Source organism: Mus caroli, chromosome 16 (assembly GCF_900094665.2).
Source record: "Mus caroli chromosome 16, CAROLI_EIJ_v1.1, whole genome shotgun sequence".
NCBI classification, from domain to species: Eukaryota; Metazoa; Chordata; class Mammalia; order Rodentia; family Muridae; genus Mus; species Mus caroli.
Window position 1 is genome coordinate 79,694,925 of NC_034585.1, and position 20,763 is coordinate 79,715,687.

At 43.3% G+C, this 20,763-nt stretch overlaps 1 protein-coding gene across 7 annotated transcripts in view; it reads right to left on the reverse strand.

Annotated features, from left to right (window-relative positions):
- App (amyloid beta precursor protein) overlaps positions 1-20,763 on the reverse strand; it is a 215,778-nt gene that overhangs the window by 110,142 nt on the left and 84,873 nt on the right. For all 7 annotated transcript variants that reach the window (XM_029470476.1, XM_029470473.1, XM_029470475.1 and 4 more), the window contains exons 4-5: positions 17,810-17,922; positions 15,018-15,211 (exon numbers count right to left, since the gene is read on the reverse strand). In XM_029470476.1, coding sequence (XP_029326336.1) covers positions 15,018-15,211; positions 17,810-17,922 — 307 coding nt within the window. The remainder of the gene's footprint in view (positions 1-15,017; positions 15,212-17,809; positions 17,923-20,763) is intronic.

A 20,763-nucleotide genomic window follows, 5' to 3' on the forward strand; every position in this document is an offset into this window, starting at 1 on the left:
ACACACACACACACGCACACACACAGACACACACACACACACACAGGACCTCGGAAAGGAGAAGGAGAAAGGGAAGCTTCCTGCTTTTATGAAAGCCACATTGGATTCATACGTGACGTAACCATAGGAACCTGCAACCCTTCTTCTAAGAAAGCGCAGAGCCCGGGGAATGTCGGTTGCACCTACGCTCTCAGGAGAGTCTTTCCAGAAGGACCAGCCATGTCTTGTTGTCTCATCCCGGAAAAAATAGCAAGAAAGGAAGCCACGCCAGGGATCCTCGGGGTTTACAGCCCACATACCCCACTTCTTTTTGCTTCTGAGGGTTTGAAGTGAGTAAGGGAGTCTTTTCAATTGGATATAAAGTAGAGGTAAAATAAATTTAAGCCGATTACTACTGCATCATGAAAGGACTGGGTAGCCAGGAAACTGAGGAATGCGTGTTTAGATAGGAAAAGGGCTTTTCCACTATGGGTAATTTTTTTTTCCCCTTTACCAGCAAGGCCAGTTTCTTGCCTTGATAAGAATTTTCTCAAGAAGTATCTGGAAAACTCAGAGTCAGCACACAGGACACCAGTGCTCCTTACACAGTGCAGCAAGGGTAGATGGAGAGTCGCACATGGTGCGCTCAGTGTGGCGACGTCTTGTGTTTTAGGTTAAGTCCCTGATAACAGCTGCTTCCGTGAGTGCTTTGTTCTATCACGAAGACAGATGACACTAAGTACACAGTTAGTCACTTGATTAGATGTGGCTTCAGTTACTCTCCTTCGGGTCGGCCTCGGACTTAAAATATTTAGTGAAAAGTTTCTGAGAGAAACAATTCATGCATTTTGAGTAGCTTTTATTGCCACAACCTGATACAATGGCCCTATTTTACTACTAGTTATTGTTCACCCTATTTATTATCAGTTTACTATATAAATCAAACATTTTTGTTTCTATGTATAAACAATAAATATAAATATATAAAAATAATATATAGAACAATAGAGTATATAAGCAACAATAACAATTTATAAATATAAATATGTTTGCATATATATGTATAGACAAGATCTGGGAAAGGCAGACTTAAGAACAGAATCAAAATATAATAAAGTGGGAAGCAATAAATGAGTACGAAGCTACAGGGAAGAGCACATGGGAAAGAGCACGACAGAGGGCCAAGAGCTCTGTAGGCTGTGGAGCACGAGTGAGTGTTCACAGAAAACAGAAGGCAGGCCATGGCTGTACTATGAAAGAGTTTGTTTTCACCGGCTGAAGACTCATCTGGATCCTTATGCACAAGAACCCAGCGTCAAATAAACAAGCTTTAAGTTAAAAGATGGAAGAGCAGTCACACATCGACATTCGTGCGCTGGGAGCGGCATGGGGGTCAGACAGGTGACAGGGTGACAGGGGCTGTGTAGAGAAGGTTCAGGGGAAGCACAGCCAAGGAGGCTGAGAAACCATGAGGGGCTTCAGAGAATAACAGAACTGGGGGCCATGTGGATGGGGCGGGGTTTGTGGGAAGATGAATCTTGTGCTTCAAGATGGAGAAATAGGGTAGGGATGGTTACTAATGGCAACGGGATACAGCAGGAAGGCCCAGTGGCAAGGAGCAGAAGTTAATGGATTGGGCTTTGATCATGATGGATTTGACATGCTGACAGATACTATTGGAAAAGGATCATCAACAGACAGCTAGAAATGAAGGGCCAGAAATTTGGGCCACAAATACAGTCTGTTTGAATTGGCCTTCTTATGACTCTTAAATAAACAGCATTGAAAGACCACTGATAGTGGAGCAGATGGCCCCTGACTTCGTGCATGGCTAACATGGCGCATTTACATTATCCCACGGAGTGGAAACTGAGACTGGTCTTCTGAACTCTAACTGTACAGCTCTTGCTTCTGTCCCTGATCCACCCAGGAGCGTATTTCACGACTGCTGTCAATTCAGAGATCTATGAGAAAGATTTTGAGATGCCTTACAGGTTTTATTCAACAGTAAATATCCCATTTTATTAATTGGGAACAATGTTTTAAACAGCATTATGTGAGAGGAGACATCCCAAGGCCCCCGAGGGCTCCTGGAACTGTAGAGAGCACGGAACTCCAAACATATTATAGATTTTATCCCCTGAGCACATCTATGTCTCATAAAATTTACTTTTATAAACCAGACATAGTAAGAAACTACATAAAGCAATTAGAACAATGTCCCATAATAGACATTGTATGAAAATGGTTCCTTTTCCACAGTACTTTATGTGACGGTGTAAGATGATATTTTATGACTTCTCTTGACAATAAACAAACAAACAAATATAAAAGCTGTCAGCACCATCTTTGCCCTATACAACCATTATTAAACAAAATGCTTTAAAAAAATCCATAAGCATTATAATACTACAACTTTCAGTTGCAGAACTGAAACAACTATTAACAGGCAAGACCCATACACAGTGTGGATCTGTTGGGAAAGGGTGGCTCATGTCCTGAGCAGAAGGGAGCAGATGGCGCCAAATGTCACCATGCTACTCAAAGCAGCACGTAATTTAAAAGTTTATGAATCTTATTTTTAGATACTTCCAGCTAATATTTTTAGATCGTGGAAGCCAAAACCACAGACAATGGACACAAGAAGAGAACGCCAGTGGATCTGTGCGCTAGAACTTGGGCCAGATGTGAGGTTCCCAAAGGGACAAGGATAGCAAGTTTCCCCTCCTCATGGTGCACATTCCACTGGAGGAGAAAAAGACAAGGAGCAAATAAGATGCTGAAGCATGGGGTCAGTGTCAGGACACACAGACAGACGGGATGCCAAGACTGAAATAGTGAAGCATGGATCTTCTGAAAAGGGTGACCCCTTTCATTTCTGTGAAACAAGGAGCTGATATCCAAGACAAAAACAAAACAAAACAAAACAAAAAAAAACACCAAACTGGCAATGAGCCTGTCAGGGGAGGAGGACCACAGGCAGGGAGACTTGTCCGCTCCTGTGGGAGGGGAGTGGGGTAGGTCATATGTAGGGAGAGCAGGGGAGAGAGAGCTGAGATCAGCTGAGGGCAGGGGCGATCTCTAGGAAGTGTCAGAGTCCTAGGATGGAAGAAGCCTCAGAGGGTCTAAGGGCGCAACTCTAGCTGTGATTCCTAGATTCTGTCGTGGCCACTTCCCGTAACCAGGCAGGACTCCCAGTGGAGGGATAGGGACAGCAACTCACCCACAAAGCCTTTGACCCAAAATATGTCCTGCGTACAGGATGTGCAGGGACAAAGGTAGAACAGAGACTGTGGGAATAGGTAACCAAACTGCCTCAACTTGAGTCCCATCCCAGGGGCGAGAACCAATCCCTGACATTACTAACGATACCCCATTATGCTTGCAGACAGGAGCCTAGCATAACTTTCTCTGAGAGGCTCCACCCAGCAGCCGATGGGAAGAGACGTAGAAACTCACATCCAAACATTAGATGGAGCTTGAGGAGTCTTATGGAAGAGTTGGGAGAAAGATTGGGGGAGCCACAGAGGACAGGGACTCCACAGGAAGACCAACGGTCAACTAACCTGGACCCTTGAAAGCTCCTAGAGACTGGACCACCAACTAAAGAATGAGCACAGGCTAGACCTAGCTCCCTCTCTCCCCCATACATATGAAGCAGATGAGCAGCTTGGTATTCATGCAGGACCCTTAAACAACTGGGGCAGAGGCTGTTCCTGAGCCAGTTGCCTGCTTGCCTGCCTGTAGATCCTGCACCCCTAAATGGACAGCCTTGTCTGGCCTCCGTGGGAGAGGCTGTGCCTAGTCCCGCAGAGACTTGGTATGTGTGGGGAAGTGGGGGGTTGGGGCGGAAATGGAGGGCTGACACCCTGAAGGGTATTTCCCTCCTCAAATCCCAGCATATGTACGTACTGTTTACATACATATATATGTATGGCTGGGCATGGTGTTCCACATTTATAATCCCACAGTGGGGAGGCTGGGATCAAAAGATCTCTGGGGCTCACAGACTGGCCAGCTCAGCTTATTTGATGAGCTCTATGCCAGTGGTAGCCTGTCTCTAAAAACAAGGTTGACAGCACTTGAGGAACAATAGCCAAATTTGTTCTCTGGCTTCCACATACATATGCACACATACATTCACCTGCATATATACAACAGGAACACACACACACACAGAATCATAGATTATATGAGGGCTTGGCACAAAGACAATCTCTGTAACTGTATCCACTTACATTGCTTCAAGCAAGGCTTCCCTGCATTCACCCTGCATATCGGCTCTTTAGTATGTTGGGAACTCACCAAAGCATCTTGGGGAGTTCTACATCAGGGTTATGTATTCACGTGTTCCACACTGTAGCTGCTCTATAGAGGCTGTAAGCTTTCAATCTGTATGTTGAAGAAGTATGAATGCATAGGAGAAAGTTAATGATAAGACTTTAGGAGGGTACTAATTTTGGTTGTCTTTTAAGGTACTTTAGCCTAAGATTGTATTTGGACAGGATAAACAGAATAGGTGAAGCAAACCTGGCAGAATTTGCAGAAGTAACAGTGCAGAGCCCTGGGCTCTAATACTTCAAAGAGTGTTTCTAAAGATAGAACAGATATCACGGAACCCGACTGGGGCTGGGGGCCAGCAGCCAATAACAACACCTGTATGCACTGGAATCCATTTATCTGTAAAATAAGGAGGTCTTCCAGGCTACAGAAGTAAGTCTTGACCTATTTGCCTTAACTAATATTTACAATCAAAGACAACAAGAGCGAACAGGTAGTTATAATCCCATAAACAAAAGACCCAATCAATGCCTTGACTGAAGAGCACACAATAAGAGCAGGCTGGAAATAGTAGGATAGACAAGTCAGATATGGAGAGAAAATAAAGGATTCCAAGGACCTTCTAAGCTTTCCATGGTCTGCTATGGCTGCTCGAACTCCTGCGTCCACAGATGCCTGGGCCTGTGTGTACCTGTACTGGTACCTGACGGTAAAAATCAAGGGAATCCAAGGAAAAGCCTGTCACTAGTGTTGATGACAGAGAAAAAAAAATCAATGTAGGGGGTTAAATCAGAGACTACGGATGTCATAAATGTGTATCTAAAATGGTTATATGGTCAATTCCCATTTTGCATGGGTAGAAACAATACTGTCAAGCTGAAGGAACTTAGAAGGCCTCCCAGTTTCAGATGTTCTACGTCCTGCATTGCTAAGGGAGTGTCAGCACTTGCATGAGTATTGGATGGGTCTGGAGCCTTGTGGAATAGGTGCCTGGCAATGCTGTGTCAATGGACTTAGGACCTGCATACTCCTCGATTAAATGAGGTGCCGCTGTCCCTGGAATAACCTGGACACACATTTTCATAAAGCCAAAGTCTTTCATTACTACATCTGATACTTGTACAACTCAGCTCCAGCTCTAACAACACTGGCTATAAAATTCTGCTGAAGGCCGATTAACATGACAATCAACGGTTCTACAATGGGAAGCCGATGAACAGCATATTCCAGGGGGCAGAAGATTAAAAACTTAATCTTCTCTTACTTGCAACTCTTCTCTATTTCAGAAATATATAACTGAGATAGAAAATGGAAGGTTTTCAGATGTGGAAATTGAAAGTTTAAACAGTCATTAAGTTTCTATTTAAAAATATCCAAGAGGACCAAAGTCAACCACAACTAATTTAATGGGCAATTTCCAGTCATAGGGAATCTTATATTTTGGTCCTTTTTTGCATCTTTAAAATAATTCTTGGATATTTAAGAGATAAGACAGGCATATAAAAAAGGAGTATCACTCGCTTGCTACCAACAGCTGCTTTAAGATGTTCTCAGCCTCGTCTAAAACAAGAGGTCTGAGATGTGCTCATCTCTCAGTATCGGTTATAACAGTGACAAGGCCTTAAGAGTCGACTGAGAGAAGAACACAGTATACTGGCCATGATTATGGAGCAGATGTAGGACACTGGGCTCCACACCCCAAAGAGTGCTTTTATATTTGACAGAACGAGACAGGGCTGGGGTGGTGTGGCCTACAGAGCAGCTCCATAGGGGGTTACTGGATCTCCTTCGGGATCCAGTCTACACATTGTGAATGCGTCTGTACATTAGTCAGTAGACCAAAAAGCACCATGATACAGGTTATCTAACATTACCCCTGTCAGAGGAAAGAGGCTCAAACAGATATGCTAGGGTTAAAGCATGGTTTTTTTAAAAAATGTATATTTTAAATTATTCTTTGAGAATTTCATCCATGTTTATAATGTCTTGATGAAATTCAGACCGTCTTACCTCTCTGCCCCCTCTTATGTCTCTTCTGTCCAAAGCTACCTCACAACTTCATGTGCCTGCTATTTATTAACATATTAACCAGGCAGTCTAGCTGGTGCGGTGCTGCGGGTATCTGCCTAGGCATAGGGCCAGCCACTGGTGCATGGGCAACCTACCCTGGCCTGCACCCCTGAAGAAAACTGACACACCCTCTCAGTGAAGTTATCCATTGTCAATAGCTGTTCAACTAGGAGTGGGGCTTCCTGAGTCCTTCCAGTCCCTACATTAGAGTTCTGACTGGCTTGATCGTACACAGGTCTTCTGCATGTAGTCACAGCTGCTATGGGTTCACGTGGGCAGCGAGGCCTATGATGTCCAAAGGAACCCTTTCTTGAAGTAGCGCTCTGCAACCTTTGGCTCTTACACGTTCTGTGATGATCCCTGAGCCATGGGAGCATGGCACAGATGTCATTTATGGCTGAACACTCTACGGTCTCTTCTTCTCTGCGACTTGCCCTGTGTGAGTCTCTCTGTCTAAGGGTCATCGATTGCAAAGCCAGACGATCTTATTTGCTAACAGGGCTTCCCTTTCCTCATCTCCTTGGACACACTCAAGTCCTGGCTTCAACGAAATTGGGCATGCCCACCATCTCTAGTTTCACAATTAATTTCACTGGTTCCCGTAAAATGTTATTTCATAAATATGGGAAGTGAGAGGAAGTGGTTTCACACTTGCCTAAAGACTGACTTCCTTCTACCGAACTACATGCTTTCTCATTTTGCTGAGTTTCTTACAGAAAGCGATTGGCACTGCTTCATGCCGTGTAGTTCTAGTAAGAGAAATATCTTTTGGCATAACAACTTAATACGTAAATTAAAAATTTTAAATGTCATGACTTTGACACGAGACAGTGATAAATTCCATACAAACAAGGGATTTTACTCTAGAGATAACATTATCTTGATCCCAGCTTCAACAGGAAATTAGCTCCTGTGGGTAGGAGTCACTGTATCCAGTCAAAACAATAAGAACCTGTATCTTCTTCCTCTTGTCGTAGTCTCTGACCATGGACCACTGTCCTGAAATCACCATCACTGCATAACCCAGCCCTTAAAATAACACTTCCAAGAGTGTAGGTTATGTCATCAGATGATTTCCTATTAGAGGGCACCTTGTGCTGGTAAGCTCAATGCAGCGCCAGCTGGACCTCAGATACCAGCAGCCAAGTCCTATACAGGAAAAACGCTCTTCTCTCTGCCGTCTCCTGCTCAGAAACCAAAACAAACCCCACTGGCTTGGCCTCACATCGTCTGGACTCTGGTAAAGACTATTATCATGATTTGTTTTTCTTCTGAATGTATATGCGGTCCAAGTTTATTAACTATAGAGACAGCATTTCTAATAAGAGCTTGGTAGTGGCGGCCAGTGTCCTCAAGGACAAGTACAAGTCCAAGTCTCTGCAATTCTCCTCGTCATCATTGTCAAATTAGTTCCTTTATTCAGACCAGAGGCAGACAGCCCAGCCCAGCTCTGGAAGCTGCCAAGCCAGCATGGTGACAGTCACATCGCAAAGCCATGCACTGCTTCATCACTTCCATTCAGACTTGACTCATCCACTGACAAAGATTGCAGGCCTTCGTTTATCATTTGTGTGATTCACTTGGTGTCCGTCTGACATCCGTGGTGTTTTCTTCTCCCTTCAGCCTTGAGTAGCCTTTTCTAAAAGCCCAAGGCAGAAACTGAACAAGACTATTCTAAGAACTTGGACTCCACAGATATAAAGGAGAAGATAGATGGTCAAATAAAACTTACCCCCTCTCTCTTTCTCTCTCATCTAATTTTAAAGATAGAAAGTGTTGACCTACACATAGACATAAATTCTCACGACAGCTGGGTATCAGGAAAAGCTCTGAATGTTTCGGTATCATTACTGAAGAGAGAAGTGAGGAAATTTACTGTTTCGATGGAAAGTTCCCACAAACTCCAAACCATGTATTTGTGAATGGTACTCTATAAAGCCATGTGGCTATTAATGTCTGAGAGGATCTTGGGGTACAGAGGCCATAATGAAAGGGATTTTTCAGTCACGATATCTAGCAGAGTGCTGCTCACCGCCTTAATGTGAAGTTCCTATCCTGCCTACGAGGACTGGTTAAGGAAGAGCTGGTGGAAGTCTGTGCTCTGCATTGACCACTTGTGTAACATGTCACAGTGGGATAAAGACAGACAATGAGCCATAATAAACAGAACTCAAGGTGTAAACAGTAAGACTTTGAATGCAAAGTACATGATGGTAGTATTTTGGGATTAAAGTTTTTGTTTTAGTTATAACTAAATCTATATGGACCAAATTGATAAAACTTACAATCAGATCAAACCATGATAATTTACCCCTCATCTGACAGCTTTAAAAAAATTCAAATGGGATGCAATGGACATTAAGAAGACAGATTCTCTCATGCTTTTAAAATTCACTGAATATCTTAAGCTACAACACCCCCCCCAAGGTATAATGGTAATTTACAGTAGCAAAAATGAGATCATAGATTCATAAAATAATTTGGTACAAATGAGAAGTCTCAAAAAAGTTCCCAGCATTTAAGCACATTTTGATGACAGAATTTTAAGGCTGCAGCTGAGGCTAGGAAGGTTTATTTAGATGGATGGATGGAAGGAAGGAATCAAGGAAGGGAAGGAGGGAGGGAGGGAGGGAGGGAGGGAGAATGGAAAGGAGAAGGGAGAGACTAGGAAGGAGAGGGGAAGAAAGGGGAGGAGGAAGGGAGGGAAGAAGGAAGGGAGAGAGAGAACGAAGGAGAGAGGGAAGGAGGGATAAAACAATCCCCTAACTGTACTTTAGAGGAAGACTCTCAAGGTGGGTAGATGGTTGCTTCTTTGTCCATGCAGAGTTAGAGGCAGAGCCTTGAATGGAGAGTAAGTTCCCTAGAAGTTAAATGGTAAACAAACCTTCAAATAGAGGTTTCCCCCCTTTTTTTGTTTTGTTTTGTTTTGTTTTGTTTTGTTTTGTTTTGTTTTGTTTTGTTTTGTTTTGTTGGATGGAGTCTTATTATGCAGTCTTGGCTGGCCTAGAACAAGCTATGTGGCCCAGCTGACCTTGAACTCCCAGAGAACTCCTGTGTTTGTCTCCCAAGTTCTGGGTCTATAGGTATGAACCCTGACACTTGGGAAAAAATCTGGTTTTAATTTAGATTGATATATATTTTTTCTATGTGTACAATGTTTTGCCTGCATGTATGTGTGCACAGTGTATGCATGTAGTGCCCATGGAAGCTAAAAGAGGATGGCAGACGCCCTGGAACTAGAGTTACAGATGGCTGTTCCCTGCCATGTGGATGCTCGGAACCAAACCCAAGTCCTCTGCAAGAGCAACAAGTGCTCTTGGCCTTGGAACATCTTTATTTCATCCAAATTGGGGTTCCTGGACCCCAGCACACTCCACAATGTCATAGGGATGTCCTATACATTGTGGGATGTTTGGCAGTATCATCATCCCTAGCCCCCTTGATGACAATGACATTTCTCTCACACCACCCACACTGTGACAACTCAAACTGCAGGCAGACATTTCCAGATGCCCCTTGAGTGAAAATCATTCCCCATTGGGAAATACTGTTCTTCACTGAAGTTTGTTTCTCAAATCACAGAATGCTTGCCAACAGCTGGTAGCCCCATGAATATAACTTGTATTTACTGGGATTTTACCTACAGGTTTTGTTTGTTTGTTTGTTTGTTTGTTTGATTTCTTTTTTTTTGTTTTGTTTTGTTTTGTTTTTTTAAGCACTCCAGTTGACAGAAACAAAAGGGACTTACTGATTCAAAGGGAAGAAGTCTGTCTAAGAATGGACTTTAGGAGCCAGTGTGGTTGCACCGCCTCATAATCCTGGCTAATCCGGAAGCTGATGCAAGTGTACAGAAAGCTGAAGGCTCCCTGTACTGCAGAGGGAGAGTCTGTCACCAGCGGAAATGAAAAACAAATAGTAGCAAAAGGGCAAAGGCTGAACTTCAGTGGTAAAGCACCCCCACCCTAGCTTTAGGTACAATGGTTGGCACTGTCAAACACACAAACCAAAACAAACACAAACTGACTTTTACCCAAGGGTCTAAGAAAAGTAATCTTGACTTTATTTCTAACTTTATCACACTTTTTGAATGAGGTATTCATGTAGGCTCCACCTTAAAGGTTATTAAGAAAGGATTAACTTTCCTTTGGTCTCAGTACCTTTTCAATACAATTTCTAGCTTCAGGGATTTCTGATGCAATTTCATGTAATCATTGCCTACCAAGAATGATGTTCCTCAGCTGTTTGTTTGGTTTTTTTTTTTTTTTTCTTTATACCAATCAGTTTGTGTATATGTGCCAACCTTTGGTGACAATGACTGCGCCTCTGTATGGATTTGATGTCAGGGCCACTCCAATTCTACTCAAATATTTGTTGAGCACCTAATGTTTACACAATTATGCCAGGTGTTTCCACTTGCGAAGTGACAAACTCTCAGGAACTGATGGGCTGTTAACCCTTGGAATCCCACCACTTGCTACATTTCTGGGCAGTCTAAGTAACTCTAAGAAGGAATAGTTTTTCTGAACTTTAACTCTTTCTTGGAGAAAAATGATAATAATTAAGCAAAACTCATTTTATTTAGTCATCATACAAGTCCACCGTAACGTATTGTACATCCAGAACACATGCTGGGTCCTGAACTCAGTTTTCCTAGGTTACGACATTTTCTTATTTTGACATCCCAAGAAGTATGTCAGCATCATTCGCTAACTTCTCCAAATAAACCCCAGAAACCCAAAAATGGAGCACTGATGGGCCTGCCGAGAAGGATGGGACAGTATGAGATGACCACTTTCATTGGTGTGCTCCCAAAATAAGGAAGTACCAAAGAATGATCATTCCAGAAAGAACAGGTTTATAGGTAAAGGAGGTGGAGCCAGTGAGCTGGAAAGGGTAATGGAGGGAGTTGGGGGCGGGGGGGGGGGCAGAATCAGGAATCTAGGCTAGAAGAAGAAGGGACAGAAGATATTTAGGTAGCAGAGGAGACTTGCACATGAGTGTCCACCAAATGCCAGGTACCTTGCTGTAGACATCCACAGAGGTTAGCTATGAAAGGGTCATAGATACAGCAAGGAAGAAAGGTGATGCTAGGGACCAAGGCAGTTGGTTTGGAAGATGATCTGTCCTCAAATGGGGATAGGAATCAGAAGCATCCAGAAACATTAAGGTTTCAGCCGCTGTTACGACGTGGAATCAACCGGTTCAGTTACACAACTCGATAGCTCAGGAAATTCAGAAGTGATTACAGGAAGAAGTTAAGTTTTCCCTGGCATGGAGAATTGACCAAAATATATTTGGGAAATGTGAACATATCTGCAAGTTTAGGATGTGTGGGGTATATGTGAGTGGTTCAGTCTGTCCGGATTGATCATGGGCAAAGGAATGGAAAGGTCGACAGATTGCATGTTGCTGCTGTGATGATGATTCTGAAAGGCAGCAAGACCCCGTGAGTGGTTTAGATGTACGATCGGAGTAATGGTTGGGAATACTAAGCGTGCACTGTCTCCAAGGGATGAGGGAGTTGGAACATGAGACAGAATACAAAGGAAGATAATTAGGAGAGGAGCCAGCTTGCATTTCAAGTTGATGATAATGACAGGGTGACCATATTACCCACGCAGGGGATGGCTGAGGTCTGAGTGTTCTCTCTGGTTTAGATAACATACTATAATCCCTTCTCTAGGAGGTAGCATAGCACATTCAAACACAGCACATTCAAAGGAGGAAAACAAATGTCTCCTAGCTTGGGAGTTGTAACAGTGAGAACTAAAAGAAGTCATAGACTCAGAGATGGGTATCGAGAAGGTACAGTTACCCAGTGACGTGGTGAATAGACTAGAGACCTGGGTCAGAATGCAAAGCCATCTGCCCGGATCAGTTTCCAGCAGCAGGAGAAAGGGCCACAGATACAGTGGCAATGGTGTCAGTATCTCAGAAAAAAAGTGTAGGATGAAAAGATCAAGACCTGAGGAAAACTAGACCCAACTTAAAAAGGTTTTATGAGACATATAACATGTCTTACATGTGGAAGAAGCTTGGCAGAGGCTGGTGGCTTTCAAGAAAATAAAAATAATTATTTTAAAATGTAAAAAGTCCCTGCTGGGGCTGGGAGATAGGGGTTTGATTAAACGCTTGACAGCCTGAATTTGAGCCTCGGTGTCTAAGCATAAAAAAATTAGGTGGAGGATAGTTGAGAAAAACACTCAGTGTTGAACTCTAGACTCTACACACACACACACACACACACACACACACACACACACACACACACGTTCCCTGTGACATCAGCACAAGGTTGATCGTTAACAACATGGTTACAAATACATATCTAGTGCCTTAGAGTTTTAACACCAGCCATGGAAGTTTCCAAGTTTAAATACCATTCTGCATACTTTCTCAATCCATAGTCAGGTTAGCCATTGGAAACTAGCAAATCAAATATCCAACAGCCTATGAAAACAGACAACGTCCAGGCTAAGTAACTAGATTTTCCTTTAGGAATGCTGGTTGTACTGGTTCTGTGATCAGACGCCTAAGGACAGGATTTGTTTCAGAAGCCTCTGAAACTTTCACATCTAGATGTGGCCAAGGAAGGATAGGAGTGGGCTAATAAGGGAGAACTAGGCCACCTCGTTTCTAAAAAGAGAGAGAGATAATTAAGTTTAACCCATTCCTGTCCCACATGTGGAACATAGAACAGAGGTATAGGGGGTGGGTTGTCAAGCCATTATGGGGAACCCCTAACTCATTAGATGACAGAAATCTCAGAAGCAAATTCTGCCTCCCTGAGACTTCTTGCCTGGGAAACAGGAGACTTGTGCATAGGTGGTGAACTTTTACATCACCGAGAAGTATCTGAACATCTTTTTTCAGTTTCCTTGGCTCTATGTCAAGCTAGATCAAATGTAATTATTTTGGGAGGTGGGGGAGCAAGACAATTACTTGGATGTAGTAAGTAGTGCAAGGCTTGAATTCCAACACTCAGAAGGCAGTGGCAGCTAGAGCTCTTAGTTCTGGGCCAGCCTATTCTACATAGCTAGTCCTGGCCAGCCAGGGCTATATGCAACCTCTATCCTATATGTATCCTCTCTATGTAGCCTCTATCCTGACTCAAATAGATAGATGGATGAAAGTAAATGGTAAAGAGGGGATATAAAAGACTGTAACACACACACACACACACACACACACACACACACACACACACACGTCCTGATAATCTCAGGCAACTAGCACTAAAATGAAGCCTCATCTTACTGATAGTAAGTTTTGTGATTTTTATTTGGTGTTCTGTTTGAGCTAGAAAACCCTGAGGAGCAGCTGAGAGGACCTTGGCAGGAAAGCCTGAGCCTTACATTTCAGGGATAGGATAGCCTGAATTCATCAACAAACCGGGTCATATGTGTAACTCAAAAAATTCTGGTTTCATAGACTTTTGATTTGAATATGGATATTTGTGCACAAGTGAAAAGAGTAAGAAAATGAACGAAGGGGTTAAGATCCCAAGGAAAATGAGGCAAAAAACAAAACAAAACAAAACAAAAAAACATGTCAACCAGCAATCATGCAACTGAAGATAGTTAAAGAACTACTGCAAACATTTATTAGTGTTGCTCACTACACAAAGGAAAAAGATGGTTGAGGGGAGGGGCCCACCCACCCATCCAAAACCAAACCAAAAACAAGAAAGAAATCCTTAAGAGTAAATATACAAACACAAACCAAGTCTTCCTTAACCAGAAGTTTGTATTGAGTTCACCAAAGAGTGTTTAAAAGTATTTTTAAGTACTATATTGAATAGATAGGGAGAGAGGCCAGTCTCTAAACCCAGACACTATTGTGGATATCAAGAAGTGTTTGCTGACAGGAGTCTGATGTGGCTGTCTCCTGACAGGCTCTGCCAGTGCCTGACAAATACAGAGGTGGATGCTCTCAGCCAACCATTGGACTGAGCACAAAGTCCCCAATGAAGGAGCTAGAGAAAGGACCCAAAGAGCTGAAGGGGTTTGCAGCCCCATAGGAGGAACAACAATATGAACTAACCAGTACCCCCAGAGCTCCCAGGGACTAGATCACCAACCAAAGAGTACATATGGAGGGACCCATGGCTCCAGCTGCCTATGTAGCAGACTATGGCCTTGTTGGACATCAATGGGTGGAGAGGCCCTTGGTCCTATGAAGGCTCTATGTCTCAGTGTAGGGGAATGACAGGACAAGGAAGTGGGAGTGGGTGGGTTAGTGAGCAGGGGAAGGGTGGAGTGGATAGGGGGTTTTCGGAGGGGAAACCAGGAAAGGGGATAACATTTGAAATGTAAATAGAGAAAGTATCTAATAAAAAAATATTTTCCAAATGGCAGGATAAAATGGCATGCCAGAGCGCTGGGCTCAAATCTACCAGCTTCCTGGTAGACCTACTGCAGAGCAGCTGTGAGTGGAGCCTGATCAGTACTCTTGACATTCAAATGTGGTCAAATGACTTCATGAAGGTATACAGTAGCACTAACAGTAAGTGGCATACAAGAATCAGAGCAGCCCTTTAGGGTTAGATTTTTCTGGTATTATCAAATATAACTGAAGTGAGAGATCTCTTTCCACTGTGAGACAGAGAGACACACTCAGAGAATACAAAAACTGTAAGAGACAAGATGGTTCAGCCAATCTGAGATCCATCTCAAAAGCCACCTTACCCGCCATCAGCGTAGTCTGTGTCCGCTCCACCCCACCAGACATCAGAGTCATCCTCCTCTACATCCGCAGAATCGACGCTGTCGCTTTCCTCAGCCAACGGGCAGCATACAAACTCTACCCCTCGGAACTTGTCGATGCCGCAGGGCAGCAGCATGCCATAGTCGTGCAAGTTAGTGCTCTTCTCGCTGCACGTCTACAAAAGGAAGGAGGATTCAGTGAGGGCACAGAGGCACGCGGACTGCAGCCACAGCCTGGACAATCGAACCACAGCCACAGCCCAGACAATGGAACCGCAGCCAGGACAGTCAGACTACAGCCACAGCCCAGACAATCGAACGCAGCCACAGCCAGGACAATCGAACACAGCCACAGCTGGAACAATCGAACACAGCCACAGGCCAGACAATCGAACACAGCCACAGCTGGAACAATCGAACTGCAGTCACAGCCAGGAAAATCAGCATGGACAGACAGATTTGGAGCCTGCTCCAGAAGGTAAGGGCGGCTTGCTGTCTGAACTCGTTTCTAACCTGGTGTTCAGCATAGGCTGCCTGGTAGTCTATCTTTATATTGTTTTCTTGGTATGTGGGGTTGAGAGATGCCTGAGTGGTTAAAGGCACTTGCTGCTCTTGCAGCAGACCCCTGACCCACCCTAAGAACAGACATGATGGTTTAGAACCATACCCACCTCCAGGTCCATGGATCTAATATCCAATTTTGACTCTGTGGCCTATGGGGCACCAGCCACAGACCTGTGCATATACATATAGGCAGGCAATATATACATAAAATGAAATAAATATACCTAAAAACATTTTTTAAAATGTATTATGTTTACGAAGTAAACATGAAAAACAAACAGGTTCCAGAAGGCTAAACACGGGGACAAACATCAGGGAATGATTTACGCTTTGGGCTGTGATGGCTTTTCAGGAATTGAAGTCTCCGTCTACATTTGCCTATCCCCTCTTTTCTCTACCCCAGATACAGAATTTTCTATAGGCAGTTAGTTGCATCTTATTCTGGAAACGGTGTCTCTTGGCTCATATCTCAGAGTCCCAGTCCCAGGAAGGAAGAAACTGCCCTCCACAGCCCTGATTTCTCTTTCAGTTTCTTTTTGATTGCCTGGGATCTGCTAATTTTGCAGAAATCGGCACGAAGAGAATAACTGAGAAACGATTTCCCCGTGACAGAGAAAAAAAATGAATAATTCAGCATGCCTAGGGAAACAGTAAAAGTATTATGGATGCATTTTAACCTCACAGGAGTCACCAGTTTGCTGTTTGGTAGTAGCAAGGGAGTCTGCCTTTGCAAACTCAGAGGAAGCGCGAAGTGAGGTTATCATTTGGGAAGCTGGGCTTCAAAGGATGTGGTCTACTGTAAGCTCGCTCGGGCAGCTCCTCCACTCCAAAATCATTTTTAGATAAAGAAAGTTGTGTTTTACAGTGAGTCAGAGCACACTATTTCATGAAATTTATAAAAGTCAAGTTAAACCTTTTTTCTCCCTTTAATTCGTCAATCAATGTATTTGATATTTTGGACTTAATTAATTTGCTGAGGAGCCAGGCCTAGTGGTACCAATCTATAATTCTGGCTACTTGGAAGGCTGTGGCAAGTTCATGGCCTGATTGAACTATAGTGCCATATCAAGACCAAAGTGAGCCCCTTAGCAAGAATCTACTTTGGATCTCAGAATGCACATTAGAAACAAGGCCTTGGATATAGCTCAGAGGGCTATTACAGCTCAGCCTCCATGGGATTAATGTGGAAAAGAAAAGTCGCCAGGTGGAGTCTGCCCTGTTCTGGGGAGGGATTTTAGCTGTTGGTCTTTGACTGTTACCTGTCAGTGGTAGTGCCTCTACAGGTCAGTTGACCCTGGTAGTGAACTCCTGAGCTAGATAAAGGACCCTAATTCTAGAACACTGGCTCCCCCATCTTGACATAACTACTTAGGAGAAAAGCATTATAATTATATCGAGGGTACAGTGCAGTTCCAAGAGTGGCGATTCACTACATTCTATTGTCCTTAATATTCCACCGACTTAGCCCAAAGCAGAGGCCAGCAAAGGGCTGCGAGTGCTGCCACAGATGCACTCACCGTGGAAAGGAAGGTAGCAGGAGAGGGTATGACTTTAATGACTGTGGCCTCAGGTGGCCTTCAACATGTGGCTTCCTTGTTCTACCAGGTCATTCACCAGTAGCTAGTTAAATTATGCAAACCACATGGGACAAGAGCGATGGTAGAAAATAAATAGAAAAAGATGCTCAATGGAAGGTTACGTATGCCTATTAAACACGACAGCTTTATGTTCATCGGTAAGATGTAGCCCAGACATGTATCTAATGAGAGCTATTGCTGACCATGAGGGCTGTTCATGGATAGAGAAGCACAAACGTGTACAGACATGGTACAGGGTAGCTCATTAGACTTTCTGTTCAGTGACCTTTCCAAAAAAAAAAAAATTACTTTAAAAAGTAAACTCAGTTTTAAAATGCTTGAACATTGCTTGCATAAAGAACTTACTGCCACCGAGCGTGGTGGCACACGCTTTTAATCCCAGCACTTGGGAGGCAGAGGCAGGCGGATTTCCGAGTTCGAGGCCAGCCTGGTCTACAAAGTGAGTTCCAGGACAGCCCAGGCTACACAGAGAAACCCTGTCTCGAAAAAACAAAACAAAACAAAACAAAAAAACCCAAGAACTTACTGCCTTCAACAACCCTCTTAAAACATCTTTTTATGCCCCCTCCCCCAAGGAGGTCTCTCTGCAGGAAAGCGGGCACAGGTTGGTACCTCTTTGGCGACGGTGTGCCAGTGAAGATGGGTCTCACAAACATCCATCCGCTCCTGGTGTAGGAACTTGCACTTGTCGGGCACGAGAAGGGCGTCGCTTACAAACTCACCAACTGAAAGAGAGGAGAGTGGACCTGTATCATTCGCGTACGACTGCTGATCTCACCATGGACACACACAGGCTTGACGGAGGTCAGAGAACTTACCCAGCTTTCAATGCACGAAAACCCCCACAAAGGCTACACTACCTTTAGCATGGTGGGTATTTAAACAACCCACTTCCTTGTTACCCTGAAGACCTTATGTCCATACATTCCCTATGCATGCGGCCTTGATGGCTGTATGTTCCCTATATATTCCCAGTGCCTTCTCTTTGAATTAATTTCAGTTTCTGCATCCATATAACAGCTGCACAAGTAGCCACTGACATTCGTTGTCACAAAAACAGATAGCTTCAATTTGAGCACTGTCAACACTGATGTCTGTTTCTGTATTTTGTAAATTTAAACTGCTTGCAAATTGTTAGAGACTGCAGCATTTTTAAATGTTAAGCTCCAATCTGTACATACACAATGTGTATTATATATGTGTTTATATAAAAACACTCTGGAAAGAGTAATTCATTCAAATTATGGGATCTTGTTTTCTTTGAACTTACATCTCATGAGAAAGGTTCCCAAGCCTGACTGGTACTCCAAGTTTAGAAATGTTACATATTACCCTTCCTGTATACACATACATACATGTTCATGCATGTTCATACATAGTCATGAGGGTAAAAGATGGACAGTGAAAAATAACATAGGCTGTGAAATTAATTTCTCTTGGTTTTGTCCATTGTGGCATTCCTCTGCTTCAGCACAAAGTCTGCATCTACTAGACAATGAATGTCTGTTGAAGAATGAAGAGATTTCTTTTCCTACTAGAATGAAGCAAGTACTGGGTCAATACAGTGAATGCATCTGACCGGGTGCACAGGGGAATGTCTTCCGGTAGAAATATCACTAAAGGTTAGTCTAAGTGGAAGAGTAGAGTAGGCCATGGAGATAAGTTTCACAATGTATGGACAGCACCTCATTTATCATCGGATCTTCCCTGCTGTAAAAATAAAACTTCTCTGACAAATACGACCTAAGGGAGAAAGAGCCGACTCTGTCTTAGGATCCAAGGACACACAGGGTCCATCATGGTGGGAGAGAAAGACAATCGGTCTCTCACACAGCTGTGACATCCACTACCAGGAAGCAGAGAATGAGGAATACAACAGGCTACTCTGCTCCCCTGTTCCTCTCATGCAGCACAGGATCCCGGCAAGGGAATGGTGCCACCCACAGTGGGCGACTTATTCCATCCTAGTTAACATAATGAGATAATCAACCACAGGCATGCTCATAGGCCAATCTCCCAGGTGATTCTAGATTCTGTGGATTAACGCTGGCCATCACACTATTCCATCCCTATCCCTGACACAGCTCTGGCAAGCATGCTTGTACTGGAGGAAGGGAAGGGCAAAGGGCATTTCAAAACTTCCCACTTCTGCAAATGATGGGGTGGGGGGGGGATGGGAAGCAACTACATCATGCATCTCACACAGAGCCATGATGTCATCTCCTACAAATCCAGTTCCCTAGTGAGAAACCTCTGCAAAGAAACCTGCCTAAGGCAGTGTGTACCACAGCAGGTTGTAACCTAGTTTCAGAGCTAAACAGATACCATCTATGAGGAAGTGAATATATATATATTCACTGAGGTATTTCAGGAAAATAGGAAGACAAAAGTGACCACAACCCTTAATAGAGCCACCCTCCTTAATTAACATGGTCAGCCATATTTGCATCTGTGATGTTTTCCTGTTTCATAAGTAATTATTGGACAGATTAAATGCTGGCCTATTATTAAATGCTGACTGTTAATATTGAACCCATTTTTAGAATATCAAAAGAAAACATAAGATGTTCTGGTCCATGGCCTAAATGAGTTCTTGGGGTTCCAAATAGAAAAACTGGTGGCAAGCAACAAAATCAAATCCATCCGTTTTCATCTGTCCAGGGCTCGATGACAGTGCTGAGCCAGTCGCTGAGAGATGCTTACATTCTAACAACTGTTCATTCTATTTTAAAAGGATACTGGAATTTTTAATTTGCAAATTATTTTACTTAACTGTAAGTTGCTGGCATTGCCTATAGCTAACGAAAAATTGCTTTAGCAAAGGATTAACACGAGCTACTTTAAAAGGCCTCAGGACAAAGGGCAAAATGGAAGCCCATTGTGCCCTATTATTAGAGTGAAATTTAGCAGTGGACAGCCTTTCTTATCGTCCCCTGAGGGTTGGGAAAGCATATTAGAATGCTACTCATCAAGAAGGTTAGAAGGTTAAATTATAAAAATCTCTCTGAGAGAGAGAGAGAGAGAGAGAGAGAGAGAGAGACTTGAGAGATGGCTCAGAAGTTAAGAGGGCGTACTGTTGTTGAGTTCAGTCCCTAGCATCCAATGTCCTGCACCATTGCTACCCAACACCTCCGACAACTGTGAATATCTGCATTCGTGCGCAGATTGTCCTACTGAGAATTATCCACATGATACAGTTAAAGATGGAAATAAATAGCAAAAAATTCTTAAGAATTGAGAGGACTGAACTTTGTTAGAAATTAATTTTTTAACAAAGTCTATGCTAGAACATAGTTTAGTTTTATGGGAAAGATGTATGTTTTGACATAGACTTAGAGCAATATGCAAATTAAAGTTTATTGATTTTTTTTAAAAAGTCTATGATAGGTATAACCTGGGGTTTCCATACAGAAGGTTGGGTACTTAGGGTCTGGAAATAAACCTGTTTATGTGGACTCATGCTTCAAGCATTTCTTAACAGAATTCAGATGAAGGCGGCCAATGCTCAAACTAAACAGAGTAAGGAGAAGCTGTGCTCACATCTACATATTGTGGGAAATAAGGCA